The sequence below is a fragment of the Neomonachus schauinslandi genome, chromosome 2 (assembly GCF_002201575.2).
Source record: "Neomonachus schauinslandi chromosome 2, ASM220157v2, whole genome shotgun sequence".
Taxonomy (NCBI): domain Eukaryota; kingdom Metazoa; phylum Chordata; class Mammalia; order Carnivora; family Phocidae; genus Neomonachus; species Neomonachus schauinslandi.
In genome coordinates this window covers 105482486-105510335 of record NC_058404.1, presented here as the reverse complement: position 1 = coordinate 105510335, position 27850 = coordinate 105482486, and the positions used below count along the sequence as shown (strand labels likewise).

Below are 27850 nucleotides of genomic sequence, written 5' to 3'. Positions count from 1 at the left end.
GGCTCGGTGCGGCCAATAGTGGCCGCGCCGGAAATACCTATTGAGGAAAGGCTGAGGGACACCCGGTGCTTGAAGATTCCGGTGAATCTTGTATTTCACAGACTCGGAAGAAAAATCGGGTTGTTTTTCATCCGCTAATTGTCAGGTTTTGGGGGCAGTGGGAAACAGGAGTTGGGACATGGACAGCCGCTTGCAGGAGATCCGGGAGCGGCAGAAGTTACGGCGACAGCTCCTTGCGCAGCAGGTCCGCGGCCCAGGGAGGAATCGAGAATGCGCGTGCGCGATTCCCTTCTCCTCCCGGTCTTTCTTCTGTCTTTGCCTACCCACTGCGGTGCATACTTTCCTGGTTCCGCGACCCTATTCCCTAGGCCTACCTGCCTTTCTTGTTCTTAACCACCGCAGTACCCCTCATATTCTCCATACTGTGCCGCGGTCATTGTGTTGCTAAACCGAACGCCACGACTGGTCTTCAGCAACCATTACGGAATGCACGCCAAGTGTCTGGCGCAGGGCTCAAGGATGGGGATACAAAGCTTTGGTCTTTGTAAATAAATTACCGTAGTTCACGCAAGGAAGAGTGACTTGTTATCCCTTAAGTTTCGCTAAACTATGTAAATGGTCTTCTGTGTCTTGCCTTTCTTCTTAACACGTAATTCTTGAGATTGTGGCTTCCTTGTGAAATAGATTTATAGTGTTTTCTTTGGGATCATGTCTAAAGACTGCATTAGAAGTAGCCTGAGTGTAAATTTTAGTTTGTGCATCTTGTGTGTTGCAGTCCGCTGTGCTAAGTACGGTATCTTCGTCATCACCCATCGCTAACATGTGAATTCTTACTCTGTATCAGTCACAGCAAACCCTTCAAATAGGTATCATTAACTTCACTTACCGAATAATGAAACAGAGTCTAGAGAGGTTAAGTAATTTTTGCCCCGTGTCTCTCACCGCTAGGCCAGAAAATTGAACCCAGTTTGTCTCTCCAAAGCTTGTCTTCACTGCTTCTCGTGTGTAAGTTAACACTTGATCAGGAGAGTACACATGCAGAAAATGCAGATGTACACCTCTACTGAGAGAGTTTGTGTTTCCCATCCTACCATTCATATCAGTAAAAGTGATGGAGAAAATACTAAGAGGTTTTAATGAGGCATCTTACCATTTTTTTTCAGTAATGAATCTTGGTTTTAGTAAATGAAAATTTGAAACCTAAACTCTTATGATCTGATGGAAAGGTTTGTGGTATAGTGTTAAAAATGTGGGACTTTGGAATCAGATCTGTTCTGTCCCTCTGGCAATATGATCTGGGACAAATCAGGTATCTTTTCCAAGCCTTCTTCTTCCCACCTTCTTTTATCAAGTTGTCTTCAGAATACTCAGTAGCTTTGTTACCACCAAGTAAGGTTCTTATTTTTGAGTTTTGAATTCTTTGACTTAAAATGCATTCGTAAATAGTTATTTTTGTGTCTTACTATATACCAGGGGATCTAGTAGCCACTGGCAATTCAACTATGTATAAAAAGTAGTCCTTACCCTAAAAGAGCTTGCATAGTGCATAAAACTTAATAATGGGTCCTGTTTATTAAATACCTTCAATGAATCAAGACTGCTAAGCTTTTTATATACATTATCTTCAGTCATACAAGTCAGATGCTATTTGCATCTTACAGATGCAGAAAATAGAGCTCAAAAGAATTTAAGTTACATGCTGAAGTCCACAAAGTTTGTAAGTTTGCAAGCTGCAGTTTTAGGCCTTTCCATGCTCTTTCCAGTACACTAGCTGCTCCCTAGTCTTCTAGTTGGTTAGGAACTATTCCACTTAAGTAAGGATGTCTGATATAATCAATGACAGACCTCCACTTTACCAACTAATTTCAGCCTTTCTTTTGATTGCTTTTCTCCATATGAACAACACAGATTACTCCCTAGAATGTGATTTGTGCAATTTATACTTTACGATTTTTAAAAAATTGTCCTCCTTCCTTTCTGATTTCTGTCCATCCACTGTAGCACAGCTCAGGTCAGAACATTGTAATGAAAGCTAGCAGAGAGATCTTGATCTCTCTAGCTAAGGATCTTCTTCCACCTGGCTTTTGTTGTCCTTACTGTTGAGTACACTATATTACTTATTGTTTTACAGAATATAAACATCAGCAACTTACACCTGCTTTTAACTTAGCTGTAGCTTTATTCCAAAAAATTCGTATATGCTTTCAAATGATACCAAATTGTCCTAATTATTAAAATAATATATTTAGTGTTTCCATAATGGAAAATCTATGATTTACTTACTCCAGTCATTCCACAGTTTTGTGAGCAGAATTTTGACTTAAAGCACTTCTATTGTAATACATTGTATTCTAATGTAGTAGGATATCTAATTGGTTCATTCAAATATTGAGTATCTACTCTTGAGTTAGGCATTATGCAAGCTGCTGAACATACAGATACCAAGAAGACAGAGTTCATCTCCTTAGGGAGCTTACATGTAACTTGGGGAGAAGAAAACAAAAGTAAAGATAAAATAATTGAAGTGTAAAATAAAATAACTGGAAGTTCCAATAAAATAATTGGAAGAGTTAAAATGTCAGGAACATTTGATATATTGTAAGAGATTTATCATTGGAGAAAGATTTGGGGAGTCATGAAGTAGGCAAACTAAAAAGGCAGTGGTAATTGTTTGTTTTTAAAGATTTTATTTATTTATTTGACAAAGAGAGACACAGCGAGAGAGGAACCCAAGCAGGGGGAGTGGGAGAGGGAGAAGCAGGCTTCCCGCCTAGCAGGGAGCCCGATGCGGGGCTCGATCCCAGGACCCTGAGATCATGACCTGAGCCGAAGGCAGACACTTAACGACTGAGCCACCCAGGCACTCCAAGGCAGTGGTAATTGTTTAAGATCAAGGCTAGGGACTTGCTCTGATATTTTAGTATATTCCCTTTCCTGAGCTAAAGGGACTATTTAATGCAGATTTCCTCATGCCCTTCTTGTACTTACAAATATTAAATTGTTCCTCATAGCCTATAAATTGCATTCTGCAATTGTTCATTTGGCTTTTAAAGATTTCCATGAACTGATCCCACTCTGTGTAGTCAGCTTATCTCAACTAGTTATTTGTTGTATTTTGCAGAATTTCCCCAACTGCCAAACAGAATTGCATTACCATTTTTTAGGTAGTGTTAAAATTCAGTATTGTGCCTATAAATCGTTGTATAAAGACTTGGCTTGAATAAAACTGGATAGATACTTACTACAGCACAGGATACATAAGATATAATATATGAGCTGATGGATACAAAGTGTTAATGCCTACCACCCTATATACACTATATGTTAGCTGCTTTTTTTGTTATTGCTACTGTTACTAAATTGTGTTTTATTATTTACTTAAAGAGTAGAGGATTGGCTGAAATTGCCTTAATTTCAAAATATAACAAAGTATAAAATGCTCGCTAGCTCTCAAATTTGTTCCTAATTAACATGGTTTTGTTCCAAGGTATTTCTAGTTTTTCCTCCATTTGCCTGCTGAGGTAGTTAGGGCTTTTTGGTTTCTCTGGGGGGTTTTTTTGTTTTCTTTCTTTTAATATCTGATATGTTAAATGTTGCTACACCGGCTGGAAAGGCTATCCAATACATTATGATCTAATTTTTGGTTTTTGTCTTTTCTCAGTTGGGAGCAGAAAGTGCCGACAGCATTGGTGCTGTGTTAAATAGCAAAGATGAGCAGAGAGAAATTGCTGAAACAAGAGAAACTTGCAGGTCAGTTGAATAATTTTTTTTTTTTTTAGTGACATGTTAATATTGTGAAAGGGTTATTGTTTGTTTTTTTTTTTAATTTTACTTATTTGAGAGAAAGGGGGAGAGAGAGAGGGTGAACACGAGTGGGGGGGGCAGAGGGAAAGGGACAAGCAGACTCCCTGCTGAGAAGGGAACCCGACATGGGGCTGATCCCAAGATCCCAGATCATGACCTGAGCTGAAGGCAGATGCTTAACCCACTGAGCCACCCAGGCGCCCCTGGTTATTGTTTTGATAAACAATCCTAGGTATGAAGTGTGTTGTTACGACAAGCATCAAAATAAAGATTTCAGGGCGCCTGGGTGGCTCAGTCGGTTAAGCGACTGCCTTCGGCTCAGGTCATGATCCTGGAGTCCCGGGATCGAGTCCCGCATCGGGCTCCCTGCTCGGCAGGGAGTCTGCTTCTCCCTCTGACCCTCCCCCCTCTCATGAGCTCTCTCTCTCTCTCATTCTGTCTCAAAGAAATAAATAAAATCTTTAAAAAAAAAAAAAAATTTCAGAAATACTGGTTTTTAGTATTCATGAATTATGAATTATGAAATACTTTCTGAATATAGTAACTTCTCATTCATGAAGTAGTTAGAAAATGGAATGTTAGACTAAGAATTAGCTTATATACCATAAATAATTTTATTTACAAATTCTTATGAGAGAAAACACACTTTGCCCTAAAAGTGGTATTCATTTGGTAGTTCATAAAGCACTTAGAATTTTTCAGTATTCTGGTTATTAATTTGAATATCAATTTTGCTTAAGACAGATTAGAATGATATATAATGTAGAAGTTTCTTTTTGCCACTCATCCATTATAAAAGCTAGTTTCTGATTTGGTTGCTTTCTCATAAAAGTAAAATACACGATTACCAATCAGGTTTTATGATTTTTTTTTTTATTTTATAAATTGGATGAATAGATACTACTTAATCAGAAAAAATGTGCCTTGTTCTGTTTCTGTAAGCTGTTATTTAATATTATTAATAGCTGCCATTTATACATCTTTCTATATCTGTGTGTAACACTTCAGTTTTAATTTTCAGGGCTTCCTACGATACCTCTGCTCCAAATGCAAAACGTAAGTATCAGGACGAAGGAGAGACAGATGAAGACAAAATGGAAGAATATAAGGCAAGTAGAGAACAGGGCAATTTTCTGGTCAAGAAAAATATAAATCCTCACAATAATAGATTCTTTTTTTAAAATTTATTTTTATTATTTTTTTAAGATTTTATTTATTTATTGAGAGAGAGAGAAGCACACAGAGGGAGAGTGCAGACTCCCTGCTGAGCACGGAGCCCAATGTAGAGCTCAATCCCAGGACCCTGGGATCATGACCCAAGCTGAAGGCAGACACTGAGCCAGCCAGGTGCCCTACAATAACAGATTCTTATCCAGGAAAATAAATTTGATGAAAAGCTCGATTTTAAACTTTCTAAAATAATTGTCAGTAGCATATGTATACAGGCACACCTTGAAGATATTGCAGGTTTGGTTCCAGACCACCACAATGAAGTGAATATTGCAATAATGCAAGTCAGATGAAATTTTTGGTCTCCCAGTGCACATAAAAGTTATGTCTACACTATCTTATAGTTTATTAAATGCAATAGCATTAATGTCTAATAAAACAAGTTATATACCTTAATTTAAAAATACTTTATTGGGGCGCCTGGGTGGCTCAGTCGTTAAGCGTCTGCCTTCGGCTCAGGTCATGATCCCAGGGTCCTGGGATCGAGTCCCACATCGGGCTCCCTGCTCTGCAGGAAGCCTGCTTCTCCCTTTCCCACTCCCCCTGCTTGTGTTCCTGCTCTCGCTGTCTTTCTCTCTGTCAAATAAATAAATAAAATCTTTATTAAAAAAAAAATACTTTATTGCTGGAATGCCTGGGTGGCTCAGTCGGTTGAGCATCTGCCTTCCCCTCAAGTCATGATCCCAGGGTCCCGGGATCAAGTCCCATATCAGGCTCCTTGCTCGGTGGGGAGCCCTCTTTTCCCTCTGCCTGCCGCTCCCCCTGCTTGTGCTCGCTTTCTCTCTCTCTCTCAAATAAATAAATAAAATCTTTAAAAAAAATACTTTATTGCTAAAAAATGCTAGCCTTCATTTGAGCTTTTTAGCAAGGTTTAATCTTTTTGCTGGTGGAGGGTCTTGCCTCAGTGTTGCTGCGGCTTCCACATCAGCGCTTCCTGCGTCACCTTACACTTTTACATTGAGATGACTTCTTTCTTTAAACCTCATGAACTGATCTTTATTAGCTTCAGACGTTTCTTCAGCTTCCTCACCTCTCTCAGGCCTCATAGAATTGAAGAGAGTGAGGGCCTTGCTCTAGATTAGGCTTTGGCTGAAGGGAATGCTGTGGCTAGTTTGATCTTCTGTCCAGACCCAGTAAGCTTTTTCCATATCAGAAGTAAGGCTGTTTTACTTTCTTATCATCCATGTGTTTACTGAAGTAACAATTTAAATTTCTTTCAAGAACTTTTCCTTTGCATTCATAGTTAAGCTGTTTGGCACAAAGGGCCTAGGTTTTGGCCTGTCTCAGATTCCACATGCTTTCCTCATTAAGCCTAATAATTTTTAGCTTTTGATTTAAAGTGAGAAATGTGCAATTCTTCCTTTTACTTGAATACTTAGAGGACTTGTAGGGTTACTAATTGACCTAATTTCAATATTGTGTCTCAGGAAATAGGGAGGCCCAAGGAGAGGGAGAGAGACAGGGGAACCACCAGTTGGTGGAACAATCAAAACACAACATTTATTGATAAAGTTCACCATCTTGTATGGACACGGTTCACTGTGCCCCAAAACGATTGTAATAGTAACATCAGAGATCACTGATCACAGATTGTTGATCATCATAACAAATATGGTAATGAAGAAATTAGAAATTTTGTTAAGAATTACCAAAATGTGACACAGAGACAAGAAGTGAGCAAATGCTGTCAGAAAAATGGTGCCAGTAGACTTGCTCGATGCAAGGTTGCCACAAACTTTCAGTGTGTAAAACATGCAATATCTGCAGCGTGCAATAAATTGAAGCACAATAAAATGAAGTAGTCCTGTAATCAGTTCAATTAAGATCTTTCCGTTTCCTCATTTTAATATAAGAGGTGATGGATATAAAGCATAATGCCTAGTAAGCACTGGACAATAATATTCTTAAGTAAGACTAAGGAGGTAGATGTATCAGAAACTTTGGATAATGGGATCAAATTTTGAGTGGCTACAGTACTGTCTTTTTTGAGTTGTGTTATTCCATGTTTATTAGTAGGGTAGTACAATTAAGATATTTTGAGAACCTATGGGCTAGACAATAATGTAGAACCGTTTCTGAAAGAGGCCAAAGGAAAAAACACAACTTCTAAACTTATAATTGCAATATTTAGTTGAAAAGAAAGTATTATAGACGAAAAACCTATCTCCATTTCTTTCAAGTTAATTGTTGTACAATTATATTTAATAGAGGAGAGAATGCATAGTTTCAGTAAGTCTCTAGGAAGTTCAGTGATACAGTTACCTAATCTCATAAATACTGTTTTGTGCATTGCATTTTGGTATATGCTCATATGCAACTTAAATATAAGTGATTATTTTATTGTTATCATTTTACTTTATTTACTTATTATCATATAAATATGTATATTTAACTATATACAGTTCCTGATATTTTAACATTTTTGATCTATAAAAATAGTAGTTTCATATGGTGTTTAATAGAAATAAAATTGCCCCATTGGTGGCCATGTCTTTCATGATTTGAGCTAAATTCTAATATCTATAGTATGAGATAAATAATATTAGACAATTCAGTCAACAAAATCAGTAGTTAGAGACAGGTATTTATTGATGAGAATGAAAAGGAAATTTTTATTTATTGTAAAAATAACTAGATAATGATAAGAATGCAAAGACTTCAGTGTTTGACTTTAATGATAATTTGAAAAATTATGTCTTAGGGAAATGAAATATTTATATTGAGTCTTGGGGCACCTGGGTGGCTCATTCGGTTAAGCATCTGCCTTCGGCTCAGGTCATGATCCTGGGGTCCTAGGATCGAGCCCCACATCAGGCTCCCTGCTCATCAGGGAGCCTGCTTCTCCCTCTCCCTCTGCCTGCCGCTCCCCCGGCTTGTGCTCTCTCTGTCTCTCTATCAAATAAATAAATAAATAAAATCTTTAAAAAACAAAATATTTATATTGAGTCTTAATATTCAAGATATCATAAATACATAAAATATTCCTCCTATACATAAAATGTCTATTTAATCTTCCTTTTCCAAGGATGAATTAGAAATGCAGCAGGAAGAAGAGAATTTGCCTTATGAAGAAGAGATTTATAAAGATTCTAGTACTTTTCTTAAGGTAAATAAATTTTTATATCATAACTCTTCACATTTCAGCTCTATGCATGAAAAAATTTTAAATACTTATTTTCAACATTTTTTTCAGTTATTGAGGAATAATTATTATAAAATAAAAATCATTTAAAATTATTCTTGAAATAGACTTCTGATACTTGGCCATTGAGGATGAGATAATGCTGTATCAATGTCTGTAGCTACTAAAGAGTAATACTGTCATTTTAGTTGTGTTTTCAAATATTCCTAATTTTTTTTAATCTGCGTATCAACTTCTATTTTGTATGGCCTCATAACAAAAAGTAAATTACAGAGTTAGTGTATCTGCCATTAGAGTAAATGCTTTTAATTTAATTTTGGCTTTTTCTTTAGGGAACGCAGAGTTTAAATCCCCATAATGATTACTGCCAACATTTTGTAGACACTGGACATAGACCTCAAAATTTCATCAGGGATGTAGGTATGTTAAATTTGTTGGGAATATGCTATTGCTAACTCTTGATTACATGCATGTAATTTATCCATTTTATGGATTATTTCTAACAAAATTATTTTTCCTGGCTTGGCTTTTCTAATTCCAAAATTATTTTTCCTGGCTTCCTGTTTTCATTCTGCATACTTGCAGTATACCTTCCTTTTCCTTCCAGCAGTGTTACTCCCTTCCTTCCTTCCTTCTTCAGTTTGGTTCTGTGACTATCCTTGCATTGTTATTTTACCTTCGTTTATTTCCTCTTTGATGCTTTTCCTTTCATTTGTAGGCTTGATTTTCTCACCTGTATTATTTTTTTACTTCTCTCTATAAAGAATTTTAACATTTCTTGCAAGGTGGGTCTGTTGGCAACAAATTCCCTCAATATTTATTTTTCTAAGAAAGTCTTTATTTCTCTTTTACTTTTGAAGAATAATTTCACAGAGTATAGAATTCTTGGCTGGTGTTTTATTTTTTCAACACATTTTAAATATTTAACTCCAGTCTTTTATTTCCTAGCTTTTTTTTTGTTTTTTCTGATTTTGTTTTCTTTGCTTTTCAGTTTTTGAGGTTGCTATTAAGATATCCTCAAGCTCAGAGGTTCTTCCCTCGGCCCCTGTCCAGTCTACTAATAAGTCCCTCAAAGGCATTACCCCTGCATTTTTAAAAACAGCTTTATTGAGATAATTCATATACCATATAATTCACCCATTTAAAGGATATAATTCTGTTTGGTTTTTTTTTTTTTAGTTAATCCAGTTTGTGCAATCATCACCACAATGTAATTTTCGTCTCCCCTAAAGAAACCCCATTACTAGTCAGTTCCCATTGCCGCCTCCTCATCTGCCCCCAACCTTAAGTAACCATTAATTGACTTTCTATCTCTAAGAATTTGCGTATTCTAGACATTTCATATAAATGGAATTGTACAATATGTGGTATTTTGTGACTGGCTTCTTTCACTTGGCACAATGTTTTCAAGAGTCGTTGATGTTGTGGCATGAGCCAGTACTTTATTTATTTTGACTGCCAAATAATATTCCATTGTATGTATGTACCATATTTTGTTGATCCATCCATTTGGGTTGTTTCCACTTTTTGGCTGTTATAAACAGTGCTGCATCAATATTCATGTAAAATTCTTGTGTGAACATATGCTTTCATTTCTCCTAGGCATATGTCTAAGAGTGGAATTGTTGGGTCATGTGTTAATTCTCGGTTTAACTTTTGGAGGAACTGCACAATTGTTTTTCAAAGCAGCTGTACCATTTGACATTCTTCCCAACAGTGTATGAGGGTCCCAGTTTCTTCCCATGCTTGACACTTAATATTTATCTGTCTTATTAATTATAGCCATCCTAGTGGGTATGAAGTGATAATTTCACTGTGATTTTGACTTGCATTTTCCTAGTGACTAATGATATTAGGCATCTTTTCATATGTTTGTTGGCTATTTAAGTATTTACTTTGGAGAAATATCCAAACTCTTTGCATATTTTTTAAGTGGTTATTTGCCTTTTTATTATTACATTGTAAGAGTTTATATTCTCAGTCCAAGCCGCTTATCAGACATATGATTTGGAAGTATTTTCTCCAATTCTGTGGGGTTGTCTTTTTACTCTTTTGATGGTATAATTTGCAACACACAAAAAATTTTAATTTTGATGTCATCTGATTTATTTTTCTGTGTTGCTTGCAAGCAGTGTTACTCTTGAAGTAGAGACTGATTTTAGTGTTTTCATGAGCAAAATTTAGCTGTAGCATAAAAAGTTATGATAATGCTAAGTACAATAAGCCAGCCAAGGAACAAATATGCAAATACTTAGGTACCTAAAAGAGTATATGTAATATGATTAATACTTACACTTTTATGAAGTATTAACATAGTCAAACTCATGGAATCAGAGAACAGTGGTTATCAGGGGTTGGAGGAAGGGGAAAATAGGGAGTGTTACTGAATTGATATAAAGTTTCAGTTATGCAAGATGAATTAGTTCTGGAGATCTACTGTATAGCATAGTGCTATACAGCAATGCTGTTGACTATAGTCAATAAAACTTTAGAAATTTGTTAAGGGTAGAGCTCATCTTAAGCGTTATCACACATGTACACGCGTGCGTACATACACTCACAGACACACACACACACACACCCAGAGGAACACAAGAAAACTTTTAGAGGTGATGGATATGTCTGTTGCCTTGGCTGTGAGGATTTCACCAGTGCATGCCTATGTCTAAATTCATCAAATTGTGTATATTAAATATGTGTGTTTTTTATATATCAGTTATACTTTAGTAAAGCTGTTTTTTATGATAGTTGTATAACTGAATTTCATTATCTACCTTTCTGCTCTTAAGATACTTATTTCCCCACAGCAAAGATAAAGTACTTAGGATAACTATTACAGATTGAGAAAAACTTGCACTTTCTGTTTTATAGAAGAGTGAGAGCCAATTCTTCTGTGATTAAAACCTGACTATAATAAAAGTCTTTAAACTTGTTTTATTTGCAATTTGTTTTATAAGCACTGATTGAAGAGGCTTTACAAAATCTTTCACTTTTGGGGCACCTGGGTGGCTCAGTTGGTTAAGCGACTGCCTTCGGCTCAGGTCATGATCCTGGAGTCCCTGGATCGAGTCCTGCATCGGGCTCCCTACTTGGCAGGGAGCCTGCTTCTCCCTCTGACCCTCCCCCCCTCTCATGTGCTCGCTCTCTCTCATTCTCTCTGTCTCAAATAAATAAATAAAATCTTAAAAAAAACAAAACAAAATCTTTCACTTTTACTCTTTGATATTAAAGTTATTACTATCTGTACTTTTGGCTTTTAAATTAAGATGCTTATATGATTTATATTGTTAGGAATATGTTTCTTGGGGTGGCGGAGGAGAAAACCAAATAAAAGCTTTTAGGAATCTTTGACGTTCAAAGCCTTACTTATCCGTATAGTTGTTTAACAGGCATTATGCTGCTTTACCTAAAATCTCTTCTGAGCTCAAAGATCTAAAACATTTTTGAGGACATGGGAACAGTGAGTCTCCTATTTTTAAGTACCCTTTGTAGGACTTATATATGTTTTTTAAGATCTTAAGCCTGAAAATATATATGGGGATTTGGTTTATAATAATGTGGAGATATGAAATCTTTAAAATTGTAAATATTGATATAAGAAATACTCAGAGAAGACAACTTGTCTTGGAGGTGAGAGGTAGTCTACTATTAGGGACTCATTATCTTCTTTACTAGATTTGTTCCAGGATTGTGTCCATGAACCATAGCCAGTTAATTTAAGATCATCAGCAGTGTTTCTCTCATCTCTAACTATTCTTTGTTTCTTCCTATGTGTAATCATAAGAAAGAAAAGAAATACTCATTTTCTCTGCTTTTGATAACTGTTTAAGAAGCTAAGTACAAACCTCAATAATCACTAACTTCTTAAGGAGAAAGAATTCTTTTAGCTAATAGAAAGGGGGGAAAACATGGTAGAAGAAGGCAGTTGTTCTTTTCTTTCCCTCAGAACAGAATGGCTTAACTTAATGCTGTGAGCAAATTTAACTTAAATATGAGAGATTAAATGGTTTATTGATTTGGACTGGAACATCTGGGTTTTTGCCTGCATGTGGGATTAGGGTCATTAGATATGAAATGTATATATAAAATATTTTAAAATATTCAAAATTAACTTTTTAAAAGGACACGAGAATAAAGTGGTAATTGTGTATTGTTTTGTTTTCCTGAGGGGGCTCATAACCTTTGAATTCACTGATATTAACTTCTATTGAAATTTATTATTTACTATTTTTTGTCCTCAGGTTTGGCTGACAGATTTGAAGAATACCCTAAACTGAGGGAGCTCATCAGGCTGAAAGATGAGTTAATAGCTAAATCTAACACTCCTCCTATGTAAGTGTGTTTTTTCAGTTACTTTTTATTGCCAACTCAAGCTTAAAATAGCAGTCTTTTTATCCTATAGCCTTTCTGTTTGAAAAAAAATTCAGCACCTATTTAATGTTAACAGACTGTTTTCTTCTGTATGGTAAAATAGATTCGTTTGACATTCCAGTGCTGAGTACACTAGTAGGCTCTCATTTTATTTTTCAGTTTTCTAGACAATTTCCTTAAAGTGTCTTTAATTTTTTTTCTTAGAAAATTGTTCATGTTTGTTGTATTCTTGAGCTTCTTAAAATGTTTTTAAATGACTTTTCCTCTCAAAAAGCAGTTTATTTATTGAAGGAAGTTTAGAAAACTTAGGTGAAGGAAAAGAAGAAAATAAAAATTAATTATAACTCAGCATTCAGGGATACTATTCTTAACATACTGGATTATGAAAATTCATTTTAACCTTTGCTAAACAGAATAATGTTTTCTTCAAAAATGTGTAAAAAGTCTTTGAAACTGGAGAATCTACTTAATTCACATTAGCTTACTTTGAACATTTTATACACTTAACAATTTGCTAAAATGTATACTCTTAGTGATTAGAAGAATCACAAAGAAGTCCAAGTGTATGGAGAAAAATATTAGCAGATTCTAATATTCATCCAATTTAAAAAACTGTTAAAGTATTTTATATTTAAATTACTTTCATACTATGTGTAAAAAACCTTTCAATAAAGGCTAGTTGTAATTTATACTAGGTAGCCAGAAAAGGCTATTAATATAAACAATTTTACTAAAAAACAAATTGATAAAAGAAAATTACACCCATCTTTAGAAACAATTTTTTAGAGGGAGGATTTTAAAGCTAACAAATAGTTCTTCTAACTTAACAATTAAGAAAAAAATAATGTTCAGATTATGATGAAATGGGGCTCAGAGACTTACATACTAGTATGGATTTTCAATGTAAAAATGAGAGAAGTACATTCTCGATGTACATAGGGGAATATGATTTTAGTTTGTAGTGTGATTATATCAATCTTCTAGAGAAGAGTGTTGGTAGATGGTTTACTGTCTATACTGAAGAAAGATACTCCTGCATAAAAAAGTATCACTAATTAGTTTATGATTACTTTGTAAATAGTGTTTAGTAATATTTAAGAAATTCCTTTCATTATCATCTGTAAGGTATTTGAAAATCTCTTAGTCACTTTTTATGCCTTAATCAAATAGGTACTTACAAGCAGATATAGAAGCCTTTGACATCAGAGAACTGACACCTAAATTTGATGTGATTCTTCTGGAACCCCCTTTAGAAGAATATTACAGAGAAACTGGCATCACTGCTAATGAAAAATGCTGGACTTGGGATGATGTATGATGAAATTTTCTACATTGTAATTATTTATTTTTCAAATGAATATTTGATGAGAAGATTCTAAATATTCCTACCTTTTTAGGAATCGTAAATATATAGTATATAATGTGACAGAAGATCCAGGGTACACTGACAAATATTACACTATCTTTGGTCTGATTCTTTTTTTGGGGCGGAAGTTGAGCAGGTAGTGAGTACTCTATAGAAGACTCACGGTTCCAGTTTTAGAGTCCTTGGATGTATAGCTAGAAAAGTCTAAAGCCAGAATGATTGATAACTCTTTCTGCATTTGCTTAGTTTTAGTAAACAGTAGAGTATAATAGGTATATATATAAAAAAACTGATTTCTTTTCAAGGAACTTACAGTATAATGGATAAAAAAGATACATAATTTCAGTATAATTGTGATAAAATTACATTTTCCTAAATAAAATTAGGCAAGCTGATAACTTCAGTCAGTTATATAAAGTTACCTGTTTTTACCAATCAATAACAAAAATAACAAACACTTATTGAGTACCACTCTGTGCTAGGCAATGTGGTAGATACTGGAGATTCACAGATGAATAAGACCTGGTACTTGGACTTAAGGAGCACCTAGTTTAATGGGATAAATATTGACCTAAACAGATAATTGCATTATTATTTTGTTAGTTCCATGATAGAGGACTGCGTAAGATGATCTGAGAAAAACTGACCAAGCCTTGGAGGAAGGGGTACATGAACAAAGAGGAGGTGACATTTTAACAGGATAAATAGATTAGTTGGAATTGGCCAAATAAAGAAAAGGATGGGCTGGGTGATTCCAAATGGAAAGAACAGTAAGAGCAGAAGGGATGGAACCAAAGAATATCTGGTTTGTAGGTTGATGGTAGAATACAGATTGGGCCTTTCTTGAGATGATGTCTTCTTAGAAGCTTAAACTCTCATCCTGAAGACATTAAGGAGTCTTTGAAGGGCTTTAACCAGTTTAGTTAAATGGTCAGATTAGTGTGTATAGTATGAACTAGAGGAAAAGTCTGGAAAGGGGAGAGCAGTTAGAAGACTGTTGCAGTAGCCTAGTTAGGAGATAAAGGGACCTTGAATAGGGTGATGGTAGTAAGAACAGAAAGGTGATCAATTCAGTAATGTGTAGTAGATACTGTGGTGAGCTATAGTTATTGGAATGAGGGGGGAGAGTTAAGGATGACTCAGATTTGAGTCTTGGGATAAGTGGGTTGAGTTTTCACCAGTTGAGAAAGAGTGAATTTAAGAAGAGCTGGATTGGAGGGATTAGATCATATGAACATGTTGATTTTGAGGTGTATGTAAGACCGCTGTGTGGAGGTTGTAATAGGAATATGTCATTCAAAGGACAGACAGATCTGTGTCTCAAAATAGAGGTTCAGAAGATTAGCACATCAAACCTATGAGAATAGATAAATTTGTCCTGAGATAGTGTCTTAAGATAACATGTAGATTGACAGTAAAGCCTCAGGAAACTTTTATATTTAAGAGGCACATATAAAAGAGAGGTCAAAAGAATGGGTCAAAGATGAATAAGGAAAACCAAGAGTATGAACATCATAGGGGCCAAGGGAATAGGGAATTTCAAGGAGAGAGTAGGCCAGGAGTGTTGAGCACAGAAGGGAGGTTGGGAAAGGAAAGGACTGACATTGTAAGACGGGTGTTTCATAGGAAATGGTGCTGAATTTTTGCATGTCCTCTTCTGTGTTAATGATAGTTACTCTTATTAATATTATTTAATCTTCAAGATATACTTTTAGTTTTTCCTCCTTGAAGCTTTTCCTTTCATCTTCAATCCCTCTGACATTTTTTATTTACATTTTTATGGATCTTACCACTTTGAAAAAGTTTTTCCCATCCGCTGATGATAAATGTAATTTGTGCTTATTGAAATTCAGAAAGGTAACAGTATATAGTATTCGAAAGACATAGAAGACTTAATACTCTTGATATTTATTGCTGGGAAATTTTCCAGAGAGGTTGCACAAATTTATGTTCCTTCCAGTAGTGTTTGAGAAATATCTATTTAGCCATATCTTCATCAAAATTGATTAATATTATAAAAACAGTCTTTGTGACTTTAGTAAAAAAAAAAGAAAACTGAAAAAAATCTCATTATGTCTTTGATTAGTATAGTTGATCCTTGAACAATGTGGATTTAAACTGCACGATTTCACTTCTACATGGATTTTTTACAGAACAGTAGCTTAAATGTATTTTCTCTTTATGATTTTCTCAGTAACATTTTCTTTTCTCTAGCTTACTTTAAGCATAGACTATAAAATACATATAACATACAAAATATGTGTTAATTGACTGTTTATGCTATCAGTAGGGCTTCCAGTCAATAGTAGGTTATAAGTAGTTAAGTTTTGGGGAGTCAGAAGTTATACTCGCATTTTCTTTGAGGGATATGGGTTGGTGCCATTAACCCCTGCATTGTTCATGGGTCAGCTGTAACTAGGCTGAACTTTATTTTCTCTGGCCAGTTTCTAAGGTTTGGTCAGTGAAGACACAAGAGCTTCAACTACAGGTGACAGACTAATAGAGTTTTTGAAATAAAGGAACTCTATTTTATATGCATATTCTTGATTTCACTTGAATTTCACTGAACTCTGGCTGGTATATTGAAATGTTTTGTCTGGCCCTAGAGCCCTAAGTTCTTAACCTTTATGTGATAATATCCTAAAGAAAGTGCCAGTAGTTAAACTTATATATAAAATGTAAATAAGAAAAGTGGATTTCACAAGTATTCTCTTTCACATTAGAGAGTCAGTAGTGGTCAACACATTTTGGTAGAGGATATAAGCACTTTTTAAAAATACCAACACTTAGCATTTAGAGCTGCAATGTCAAGAGAATAATTTGCTTGATGTTTTCACTAATGTATGTCATCACTTATTTTTATCTGTTTCACGTATAAACATGTAGGAGTATGTGTGTGTGTTACGTATTTACTTATTTATATGCCTATGAGAATATTAGATGAGATTTCAAGATTTAGAAAAGTCAGAATATAAAACTCACTAGGCTTATACATATTGTAGCTTATTTCCATTATTACTGTCAAATAATGTTTTTTTTGTTTAGATTAAGTTAGAGATGATATGGTTATAACTTAAATGGATCTGTTATTAAAGATTTTTTAAATAAATGAAACACAAATATTTGCTTAAACCATGGTCTCTGAAACTTAACTGTGGCAGAAAACTAGAAGAAAAAGAATATATAAAATGGTTAGTTTTACAGTTTTTTATGTGACTATGTGGAAATTTACAGATTTAATTATTGAACAAGTTTTTTTTTTCAATGTGACACACAAGGGAAACATACACATACAAGGGAACACATATAAAGAAACAACACATACAAGGGAAACAAAATTATAGATTAATTTTTTGTTTGTTTCAAGTTTTTATTGAAATTCCAGTTAGTGAACATAAAATGTAGTATTAGTTTCAGGTGTAGAATTTAGTGATTCATCACTTAATACAACACCCAGTGCTCATCACAACCAGTGCCCTCCTTAATGCCCATCACCCATTTAGTTCATCCCCCACCCACCTCGTTCATCAACCCTCAGTTCTCTATAGTTAAAAGTCTATTGTATGGTTTGCCTCTCTCTTTTTTTCCCCCCATGTTCATTTGTTCTGTTTTCTAACTTCCACGTATGAGTAAAATCGTATTTGTCTTTCTCGGACTGACTTATTTTGCTTAGCATGATACTCTCTAGGTCCATCCATGTCATTGCAAATGGCAAGATTTCATTCTTTTTTTATGGCTGTGTAATATTCCATTGTAAATACATGTCACATCTTCTTTATTCATCAGTTGATGGACATCTGGGCTCTTTCCATAGTTTGGCTATTGCTGACAATGCTGCTATAAACATCGGGGTGCATGTGCCCCTTCGAGTCAGTTTTTTTGTGTCCTTTGGGTAAATACCTGGTAGTGCAGTTGCTGGATCGTAGGATAGTTCTATTTTTAACTTTTTGAGGAACCTCCAGACTGTTTCCCAGAGTGGCTGTTTGCACTCCCACCAACAGTGCAATAGGGTTCCCCTTTCTCCACATCCTCACCAACCCCTGTTGTTTCTTGTGTTGTTAATTTTAGCCATTCTGACAGGTATGAGGTGATATCTCATTATAGTTTTTTTAATTTTACTTTATTATGTTATCTTAATTACCATACATTACATCATTAGTTTTTGATGTAGTGTTCCATGATTCATTGTTTGCATATAACACCCAGTGCTCCATTCAATACATGCCCTCTTTAATACCCATCACCAGGCTAACCCATCCCCCCACCCCCTTCCCCTCAACAGATGAATGGATAAAGAAGATGTGGTATATATATACAATGGAATATTATGCAGCCATCAAAAAAAAAAAAACACGAAATCTTGCCATTTGCAACGATGTGGATGGAACTAGAAGGTATTATGCTAAGCGAAATAAGTCAATCAGAGAAAGACATGTATCATGTGATCTCACTAATATGAGGAATTCTTAATCTCAGGAAACAAACAGGGTTACTGGAGTGGTGGGGGGTAGGAGGGATGGGGTAGCTGGGTGATAAACATTGGGGAGGGTATGTGCTATGGTGAGTGCTGTGAATTGTGTAAGACTGATGAATCACAGACCTGTACCTCTGAAACAAATAATACATTATATGTTAAAAAAAAGAAGAAGATAGTAGGAAGGGAAAAATGAAGGGGCGGAAATCAGAGGGGGAGATGAACCATGAGAGACTATGGACTCTGAGAAACAAACTGAGTAGTTTTGATTTGTATTTCCCTGATGATGAGTGATGTTGAGCATCTTTTCATGTGGCTGTTGGCCATCTGTGTGTCTTCCTTGGAAAAATTAGACTATTTTTTTTGGCATTTCAGACTTAAAGTGGTCATTATAATGAGATGTGCATATTGATTTATTTTATATAGAACTTTTGTAGTTACTGAAAACCAGATCTTCCCCAAACATTTGTTATATTTCATTTTAATTTTGCCCTAATTTTGGGGTAATTCAACCTCTTCTATTTGAGTTTCTTTTTCTGTAAATCATAAAGGGCTGTTCTCAAGCTACATCTTATAAAATTCCATTATTCTATGAATATGGTCCCTATAACCTTTTTCTGCATAAAATCAAGTGTATGTGTATGTGTGTGCATGTGTGTTTATTTTCTTAATATAGAATAAGAAAACAGTAGAATAAGTTGTAAGGATAAAATTTATTTTCTAATGAAAATTAGTACATTTAAAGAACACATCTACTGAAAGTCCTGATAAATCTCAATGTTTGTTCTTTTGGATTTAGGATGACTGGGAAACAAAATACTTTTATGCAGTATTGTTTTGGTTTCCTACAGATTATGAAGTTAGAAATTGATGAGATTGCAGCACCTCGATCATTTATCTTTCTCTGGTGTGGTTCCGGGGAGGGATTGGACCTTGGAAGAGTGGTAAGATGTTTTTTTTTTTTAATTGGATTTTTAAATTCATAAGAAAAAATATAAAAAGTTTGAAGATAGATGTTATTCTGTCCTTTGTTTCTTGAGTTGCTAAAATACTCAAAAGGAAAAAAATATGTTCAGAAAAGAATGCATGAAAGGCAGTACTCTTCAGTTAACTAGCACTAGGGTTGAATATGTCCAAATATGATTTGTTACAATTTCAGGAGAACAGTTTAGACATTTGAAACCGCAGCTCAAAAACAGGCTGCTTAGTGTCATTTACTGCTCATTATGAGGAGCTAAAAAGTACTCTTCTGAATAATATTAACTGCTGAATTCCAAATAGAAACCAAAACAAATTGGAAAAATAACACAGCATTTGGAACACATGGTTTGAACGATTGAATGAGAGTGAGAAAGAAGTTACGTAACACCTGTATTTATTTTAAGCATCTTATATTTCCTGTATTTCAGACCTTTATTTTTTATTGCAGTATTTTGGATTTCTAAATGGAAACAAAATAGCATATGCTTTTTTATCCAAGAATCATAGGATCATGTGGCTAAGTATTAGAAAGCTTCATTCAGTTTTGGTCTCAGTTCTGCTGTCTAGCAGTGAACTTTGGGTAGAGATTTTTACTCTGGTGGGTTTCAGTTTCTTCACTTGTTATTAGATGACACCTTCCATTTTTAGGACATACTACTTGTTATACAGCAGATGATCTCATTTAATCCTGGTAATTTTAGGAAGTGTCCATTTGACAAGTAAAGAATTTAAGTAGGATTATATTGAGATCAATTTGTGCTAAAATCCTGAAATTCTGCAATTACTTTGTATTCTTTATATAAATAACAAGTTTGAGACTGTTGGATACATCCTTGCTTGTATCATTTATTAACTCCAAGGTAAGACTATAACTGTATTCCAATTGGGTATCTGTTTTTTGCTGGTGCCTCCCCAAGATGCTCTGGAAAAGCTAAGAAAATAGAAACATACTATGTGTTTTTATAGGTATGTTGGTATTTACCTTTTATAGCTCTAATATCTGGCTTTGGACTTGCCTTCCACCTCCCAAATTAGGTTGAAAATGATTAGGAGGTTTTATTTTATTTTTTTATGTAGCAGCCTGTCATATTGGTGAAAGCAGATTTTGGCCAAAAATGATTGCGAAAATAATTCAGCATGAGAAATACTCATGAGCTTTTTGTTAAATTGATTAGGGCATGGGGATTTAGACCCTTGTGATGTATAATGAATATCCAGTGCAAAACAAATAATCGCTGACAGGAACAGATACTGATCTTGATTTTTGAGATTTTAAAATAAAAATCCAAGTTTCATTTTGAGGTGTTTCTCACTTTACACAGTAAGAGCATTCCTGAAATGAAAGTACCAACAATATTGTACTGCATAATTTAGTTATTTTCCCCCTCCTTTCTCTTGGATCATTGGGGGTGGGGGGAGGACATATCTTATGTTTTTATTCCCACCAGCTAGTCAGCATCTACATTGGGTACTAGGCCCTCAATATGCCACTCTAAGCAATATATTAGCAAGTGTTTGTTACATGTTCTTATATAACAGATTCTAGGACACTATGGGTCAGATCTCTGTTTTCTAGATTGTATAGAGATGAAAGTAGTTTTATCCAGTAATGAGATCTACATAACAGTTCTAAGGCTTTGAATTTTTTGAAGTTGTTAGTATTAAATATATAAAAATAACATAAGACTCTCATTTGAAAAGAAGCTATCAATTAGAATACTTTCAGTAGTTTTTAGCTTTGTCAGAGGATAGAAAATCAAGGTGCTAGGAATCAAACTATCTGTTGAATTTTATGATTAAAGAGGGGCTGAGTGTTTTATGATTTAAAACCCACTTTCTATTGGTGACAGTGGAAGGTAGTATTAAAGAATTGGAGGGCGCCTGGGTGGCTCAGTTGGTTAAGCGACTCCCTCCGGCTCAGGTCATGATCCTGGGGTCCTGGGATCAAGTCCCACATCGGGCTCCCTGTTCAGCGGGGAGCCTGCTTCTCCCTCTCCCCCTGCTTGTGTTCCATCTCTCGCTGTGTCTCTCTCTGTCAAATAAATAAAATCTTTAAAAAAAAAAAAATGGGAGTATTAATGTAATTCTTTGTTTTGATATTTAACTTTATAGATTATGTTAATATCCAGAATGTATCTATGCATTCTGTATAATGGCTGTCTATTTAAAGACTGGTATTTCTTTTTTTCTATTTCTGAACTAAAAATTACTGTGACATCTTGGAATTTAGTGTCTCAAACCTCTAGGAAGTTTTTTAATGCTGGTTGGTTATTTTAAGTATTGTTTATTTCTTTTAGCTAAGGATTTCTTTTTTTAATTCTTTCATTGCTAGTGTTTACGCAAATGGGGTTACAGAAGATGTGAAGATATTTGTTGGATTAAAACCAATAAAAACAATCCTGGAAAGACTAAGACTTTAGATCCAAAAGCTGTCTTCCAGAGAACAAAGGTATTGCCTTTATTGTTTTGTTTTCTTTATTTTCATTATTTTCCCTCAAGCTTTTCCAAATGACTGTATACCGTTTAATTTTGGTAGAAAGATTCTTTTCTTAGATTTGTACAAATGGCATTGAACGTTATAGTAGTACATCCAGTTTAACTTTAAAATATTTTATGTACTATGTTAGATCAACATTCACTGTGCTAGAGAAGGTAATATGTATTCTTGTGTGTTCTAAACTGCTGTAATTCTAAGTCAGTATGGACTTTTGGTCCCTCTGACCCCTCCAGATTTTTTCCTTTTCTCTGGGTCCAAAAAAAAGAGATGGCAGCAACACTCTCACAGCTGGTTGGCTTAGAGGCATACTTATTTCCTTCTCTTTTTCCTATGTAAGAATCCTAAGGACCTACACAAGGTTCGTACTCTGCTCCATGCAACTGCTCTGTTACTATCAGGCTTTAAAAGTTTGTCCTCCAGTCTTTCACTCTTTAGGGAGCGACTAGTGGGAGAGTCTTTCTTAAGTCTTCCCGAGACTGGAAAATTCTTTTGAAGGGAACCTACGTTACCCTTGCAATAATGGTTCATGGAGTCAGCTGAGAGATTAAATTTATTTAACCCATACGCCTGCCATTTAGGTTAATTAGAGAAGATCAAAAAAACAAACAAAAAATTGTTTGATTTTTCCCATTTTCTTAGGTTGAGTAATTAGAAGTCTGTATACATGATTAAAGTCCCCTCTCCATATAAAAAGCCTTACATCTTGTATATTGTTTTGATCTTGGATCATATATGAAGCCCCCAGTATAACATCATTTTAAGATTCCAAGGTCAAGTGTCATGTTTCCGTAACTGGTTGCAGAGGAAAAGACTCTGTGGTCATTGACACAGATCTAAAACGTCATGGCCCCAAATTTAATACTGTCATGTCTAGCTTCCCTGGCAGTCTTCCCACATCCAGAGATCCAGGTTTTCTTTCCTATTGTGTTTTTGCCCATAGAACTATTTTTCTAAAGATTTGGAGAAACGAAGTTTGTTTTGGAATTGGGGACATCAGAAATGTAAAATGTTAGGAAATATGACTGCTGATGAAGAGATTAATTGGTCTGCTCTTACTTTTATTTAGGAACACTGCCTTATGGGGATCAAAGGAACTGTTAAGCGTAGCACAGATGGGGACTTCATTCATGCTAATGTTGACATTGACTTGATTATCACGGAAGAACCTGAAATTGGCAATATAGAAAAGCCTGTTGAAATTTTTCATATAATTGAACATTTTTGCCTTGGTAGAAGACGCCTTCATTTGTTTGGAAGAGATAGTACAATTCGACCAGGTAGGACCTTAAAAAATCTTTGAAAAACTTTATCACCCGTGGGGATATAGGTGTCAAGAAATAGTACACACTGCTGTGTAAAATAAAATTCTTATGATGTGTTTGATTCCTCTTGCTGTACTTCAGATATGCCAAGCTCATTCTTGTTTTTTCATGGTCCTCTGCTTTCATTCATATACCTGACAGACCTTTTCTCACAACTCTGTCTAAAGTGGCCACCTTCCTGTTCCACTCCCCTCCTTCCTCCTTCCAACACTGTCTTTCCCCTTACTCCATTTTCTTTTTCTTCATGACACTTATCATTAGATGAATTGCAGGTTCATTTGAGCATATGTTTTAGTCAGTTTCTCCAGCATGCAGTCTCATGGAAGGCAAAGATTGTCTTATTCACTTCTTTCTACCCAGCATTCAGATCATTCAGTAAATAACGTGTTGAAGAAATGCATAAGTGAATGATTAAATAATTCTGCAGAAAATAACCATACATTTGTGAAATACAGATCTTGGCTTTATTAGAAACTAAAATACCTAGCTTGTTTGCTTACATGTATAGTGGTGTTGTCTTTTCAAAATTTTAACTTTTTACGAAAACAATGTAATGTGAATTTACTACTTTGAAAAAAAAATGAGTAGAAAATAATTAGACTGTTATGGACAAAGATTTTTTCTTAGAGGGCACAACTTTCATGTACAGAGTGTCATTGAAATGTCAGTATATTCTATTTCTTTTATTGCTTTCTCAGAAAATGTAAAAGTAGCATTGCTTTATTCATGATATATAAAATCAGTCTCTGCCTTAGCATGTTAAAAATCCAGTTTAAAGGTGAAAAGAGCCAGAATCTTGTTTTAAACAACCTAAATTTTATAAAACATAAGAAAAGTTAAAGGATTTATAATAGAATAATTGGCCATACAAGTACCTAAGAATTTAGAAGAAACTGATTTTCATTCTAAAAAAAGTAATCCTTAAAGTTGCCTTAACTTGTGTGTATAACGTAATCCACCCCTCTTCTCTCTCCCTGCCTATCAGCTACTTCTGTATGCTTTGGTGAGCAGAGTAACCTGAAAATATTTCAGTTGTAGAAACTCATGGTCTCAAATTTCATGAAATTATGTAAAATAATAAACAGAAGAGTAAATAATTGAGGGCGCCTGGGTGGCTCAGTTGGTTAGGCGACTGCCTTCGGCTCAGGTCATGATCCTGGAGTCCCTGGATCGAGTCCCGCATCGGGCTCCCTGCTCGGCAGGGAGCCTGCTTCTGCCTCTGACCCTCCCCCCTCTCATGTGCTCTCTTTCTCTCATTCTCTCTGTCTCAAATAAATAAATAAAAATAAATCTTTAAAAAAAAAAAAAGAGTAAATAATTGAAAAATCAGTCTTTATTGGGCACTTACAGTTACTTTGTAATTTTTCCCATTCCAGATACAGTTAATCAGAAATCAGCCTCATTACAAGCTGTCTAGCAATGTAGCTGACAAAACTACCTTTGTCCCTATACAGGCACAACATGTGATGAAAATTCTGAGAAATTATTTTTATTTCATTTAAGATGTATATTTGATTTGTATGTTGAAGGATGTAGTTTTCAACAGGTTGAAAGGGTGGATAGAATGGGCACAGCGGTGGGGTTTTGTGGGTTTTGGGGGTTTTTTTTACATTATGATGTGTTTGTTTTTATTTTCAGAGGGGAGGTTTGTATGGAAACAGTTACTATAGTGATTCATTTTTTTACTCAAATGAAGTTGTCATGAAAAACATTAATGAAAAATGTGATTGGAAAGTTAGTTCAAGTTTCATCCTAAAAGACATTAGATACCATATATATGAATCTGTGCTTTGTGGAGAGCCCTAGAAGGTTAGGCCGAGAAGTGACATATTTTAATAAGTTTATTTTAGGCTTTCCACTTTCAGAGGGAGGAGAGGCTGGGAGAGCTTTACAATATGTATGTGTGTCTGTGACATGTGTAGGGGGCTGGCCTAGTAGGAAAATAAAGGCTCACGTTTGAGGGTGATAGTAGACATGGAAAAATGGGAATGAATAGGAGCAACATGGTACGGGTTGAATTTCTAGCACCTGTCAGCTGGGTTAATGTTGTGGTTGGGAAGAGCAGAGGCAAAAGTTGATTCCAGGATTTTAATCAGAAAACAGTGGTATCATTTCCACAAGTAGGAAGGTTAATAAAATTTATTAAATTTTCACTGAGCCCAAATTCAGTGTAGTCTGTAATTTTTTTTTTCTAAGTGCTACTCTCACAGAATGTGAAATGCGATTGGAGACAATGAGGAAGATATTTTACAAAAGTTACAATCATGCAGGTGAAATAAGATCTATACATATGAAATCTGTGTAACCATCATTAAATGCCATGTCTTGTGTAAAAAAGATAAATATTGGATGAGTGATAGGGGCATCTTTATTTTTTTTATTTTTTATTTATTTATTTTTTTGGTAGGGGCAGCTTTAAAAATGCATTAGAGATTTGAAGTAGCTCCTAAAGGATCAGTAAGAGAAATGGGGGGGGGAAAAAAGATAATCTTTCTTTCCCTCTATTTCAGGCTGGCTTACAGTTGGACCAACTCTTACAAATAGCAACTATAATGCAGAAACATATGCATCCTACTTTAGTGCTCCTAATTCCTACTTGACTGGATGTACAGAAGAAATTGAGAGACTCCGACCAAAATCACCTCCTCCCAAATCCAAGTCTGATCGGGGAGGCGGAGCTCCCAGGGGCGGAGGAAGAGGTGGAACTTCAGCGGGCCGCGGCCGAGAAAGGAATCGCTCTAACTTCCGAGGTGAAAGAGGTGGCTTTAGGGGCGGCCGTGGAGGCGCACACAGAGGCGGCTTTCCACCTCGGTAACTCTTTGAGACACTGACCTGCTAATGCCCTTTATACCTTCTTCATTGTAGTTTGAATTCCAGTTGGGGGACTTTGTTTAGTACTCAATTCCAGCTTGCGCTTTGCTTTAAGTTCTCGAAGCTGCAGGAATATCTTAGCCAGTCTCCCTCCTAGTTGTTACACACATTGTGTAGTTTTATGCCAGAAAAACAGATCATCCTGCCTTTGGTCATGTGCATGTAACTTGACAATGAAACAAATACCTTCCTTTCAGAGACTAATTTATTCTGGTAGATTCCAACTAATTACAGAGGCTTTTGCTTTTTAGAAATAGTTTAAGTGAACAGTGAAAAAGCCCCAATCTGTCGTGTCGTACTAGTGCCAGGAGCAGTTGATAATAGGCATCCTGCCACTGCTGTCATAGCACATGGAAGGCTCTTTGGGAGCCTTGATGGAATGGAGTTGGGACAGATGGTTAACTTCTGTCACAGTTTTAACATTTTCTCGATGAAACAATAAAAAGAGACTTTTTTTTCTTTTTAAAAAATGTTATGCTCAGATATAATTTGACTACTACTGAGAAATTGAGAGCATTTGAACAAAATCACCTCCTCCCAAATCTAAATCTGATAGGGGAGGTTGGCGCTCCCAGCGGTGGGGAGAGGAAGAGTTGTAGAATTTAGTAGGCAGACTTAAAAAGAGAGAAAAAGCTCATCATAATTTCAGTTGCATAGCTACAGATGACTGTGAATCACACTTCTTAAAAAGCACAGGAAGACAAATATCCAAGTGCTAGAACTTTGATATAGACTTGAACCTGGATTGACCTTCAAAGCAGCTTTATATTCCTTAGGAAAGTAAAAGAAATGCAACAACAGAGAGACCTGGTTATCAGTTATTTTGGAGAATAAAGTATTTGGTGATGAGGAAATGACATCTTTAAACTTGTTATGGAGAAAACAGTATAAAAACCAATTACAGAAAACCCTCAACTTAAGACAGCTTAGAAAATGGAACTGCAGTTGCCTTTTATTAAGACCGTATGGTGTGTTGTTTTTAAGAGTGTGGTTTTGCAGATAGATTGGTTGTATAAAACTTTCTGCTGTCATTTCTCTTTCTCTACTGTAACTCATGTTTTAAATGAATTTAATGAATGAAATACCATTATTGTTCTTGAAAAATATATTTTTTATTTTGTGTACGATTTTTCTAATGAAACTTTAAACCTTTGAAATGTGGGAGTCTGTTTTCTCTAAGTGGAATTCCCTTTGTTACCAAATGAAAAAGGACTGACTTAAGATCAGACTTTTGTTTTGGTCTGTGATGCATTTTAGTAGCCATTCTCAGCTTTTCATTGGCTTCTGTTATACCTAAAGTAAGGTTATATTGTACGCACTAAAGACTCAGTTTGAAGATAAGGGCTGCATTGTAGAAATAGGGTTGAGATCCTTAAAAGCCTGATGAATTTAAGTTGCTCAACCTGTTGGTACTTTGTAGTACAAATAGCATTTGACTAATGCCTTCTTGATGTAGATAATGTAGATACGAATCACAGCTGGTTAGAATTTTTACAGAAATGATCCTGTATTTGCAACTTCAGTAATTATAAAGTATCTAGAGATAGAACTGTATTTGTCAAAGTTGACATGAGAATAAAGAAGATAGATGTTCTAATTGCCCAGTGTGGGTCTTTAGAAATACCAGTTAGAAGTGACCCCGTCCTATAAACGAGACTGTCTAGTGTGGTCCACACCCTCGGCCTAGCCAAGGGAAGGCAACATTCTTAGTGCTTACCTGGCCTACTTACCTGTGAGATGTATATCATAATGTCATCTTACAGAGAGTTACGAATGGCTTCTTCATAGGTTG

At 35.4% G+C, this 27850-nt stretch overlaps 1 protein-coding gene across 1 annotated transcript; it reads left to right on the top strand.

Annotated features, from left to right (window-relative positions):
• Positions 1-42: 42 nt before the first annotated feature.
• On the top strand, positions 43-27297 carry METTL14 (methyltransferase 14, N6-adenosine-methyltransferase subunit). The gene is made up of 11 exons (XM_021684464.1): positions 43-244; positions 3662-3750; positions 4826-4913; positions 8060-8140; positions 8509-8596; positions 12418-12508; positions 13718-13859; positions 19239-19331; positions 21701-21817; positions 22932-23142; positions 25698-27297. Exons 1-11 carry the CDS (start codon positions 179-181, stop codon positions 26000-26002), a joined length of 1371 nt encoding a protein of 456 aa, XP_021540139.1. The 5' UTR covers positions 43-178; the 3' UTR covers positions 26003-27297.
• The last annotated feature ends 553 nt before the right edge of the window (positions 27298-27850 follow it).

What these genes read in the sequence shown, in the direction of transcription:
- METTL14 (XM_021684464.1), top strand. Translation starts at nt 179, where the DNA reads ATGGACAGCCGCTTGCAGGAGATCCGGGAGCGGCAGAAGTTACGGCGA. An exon ending in GAAACAAGAGAAACTTGCAG is followed by an intron (nt 3,751 to 4,825) that starts GTCAGTTGAATA and finishes TTTAATTTTCAG; the next exon opens with GGCTTCCTACGATACCTCTG. An exon ending in CTGTCTTCCAGAGAACAAAG is followed by an intron (nt 21,818 to 22,931) that starts GTATTGCCTTTA and finishes ACTTTTATTTAG; the next exon opens with GAACACTGCCTTATGGGGAT.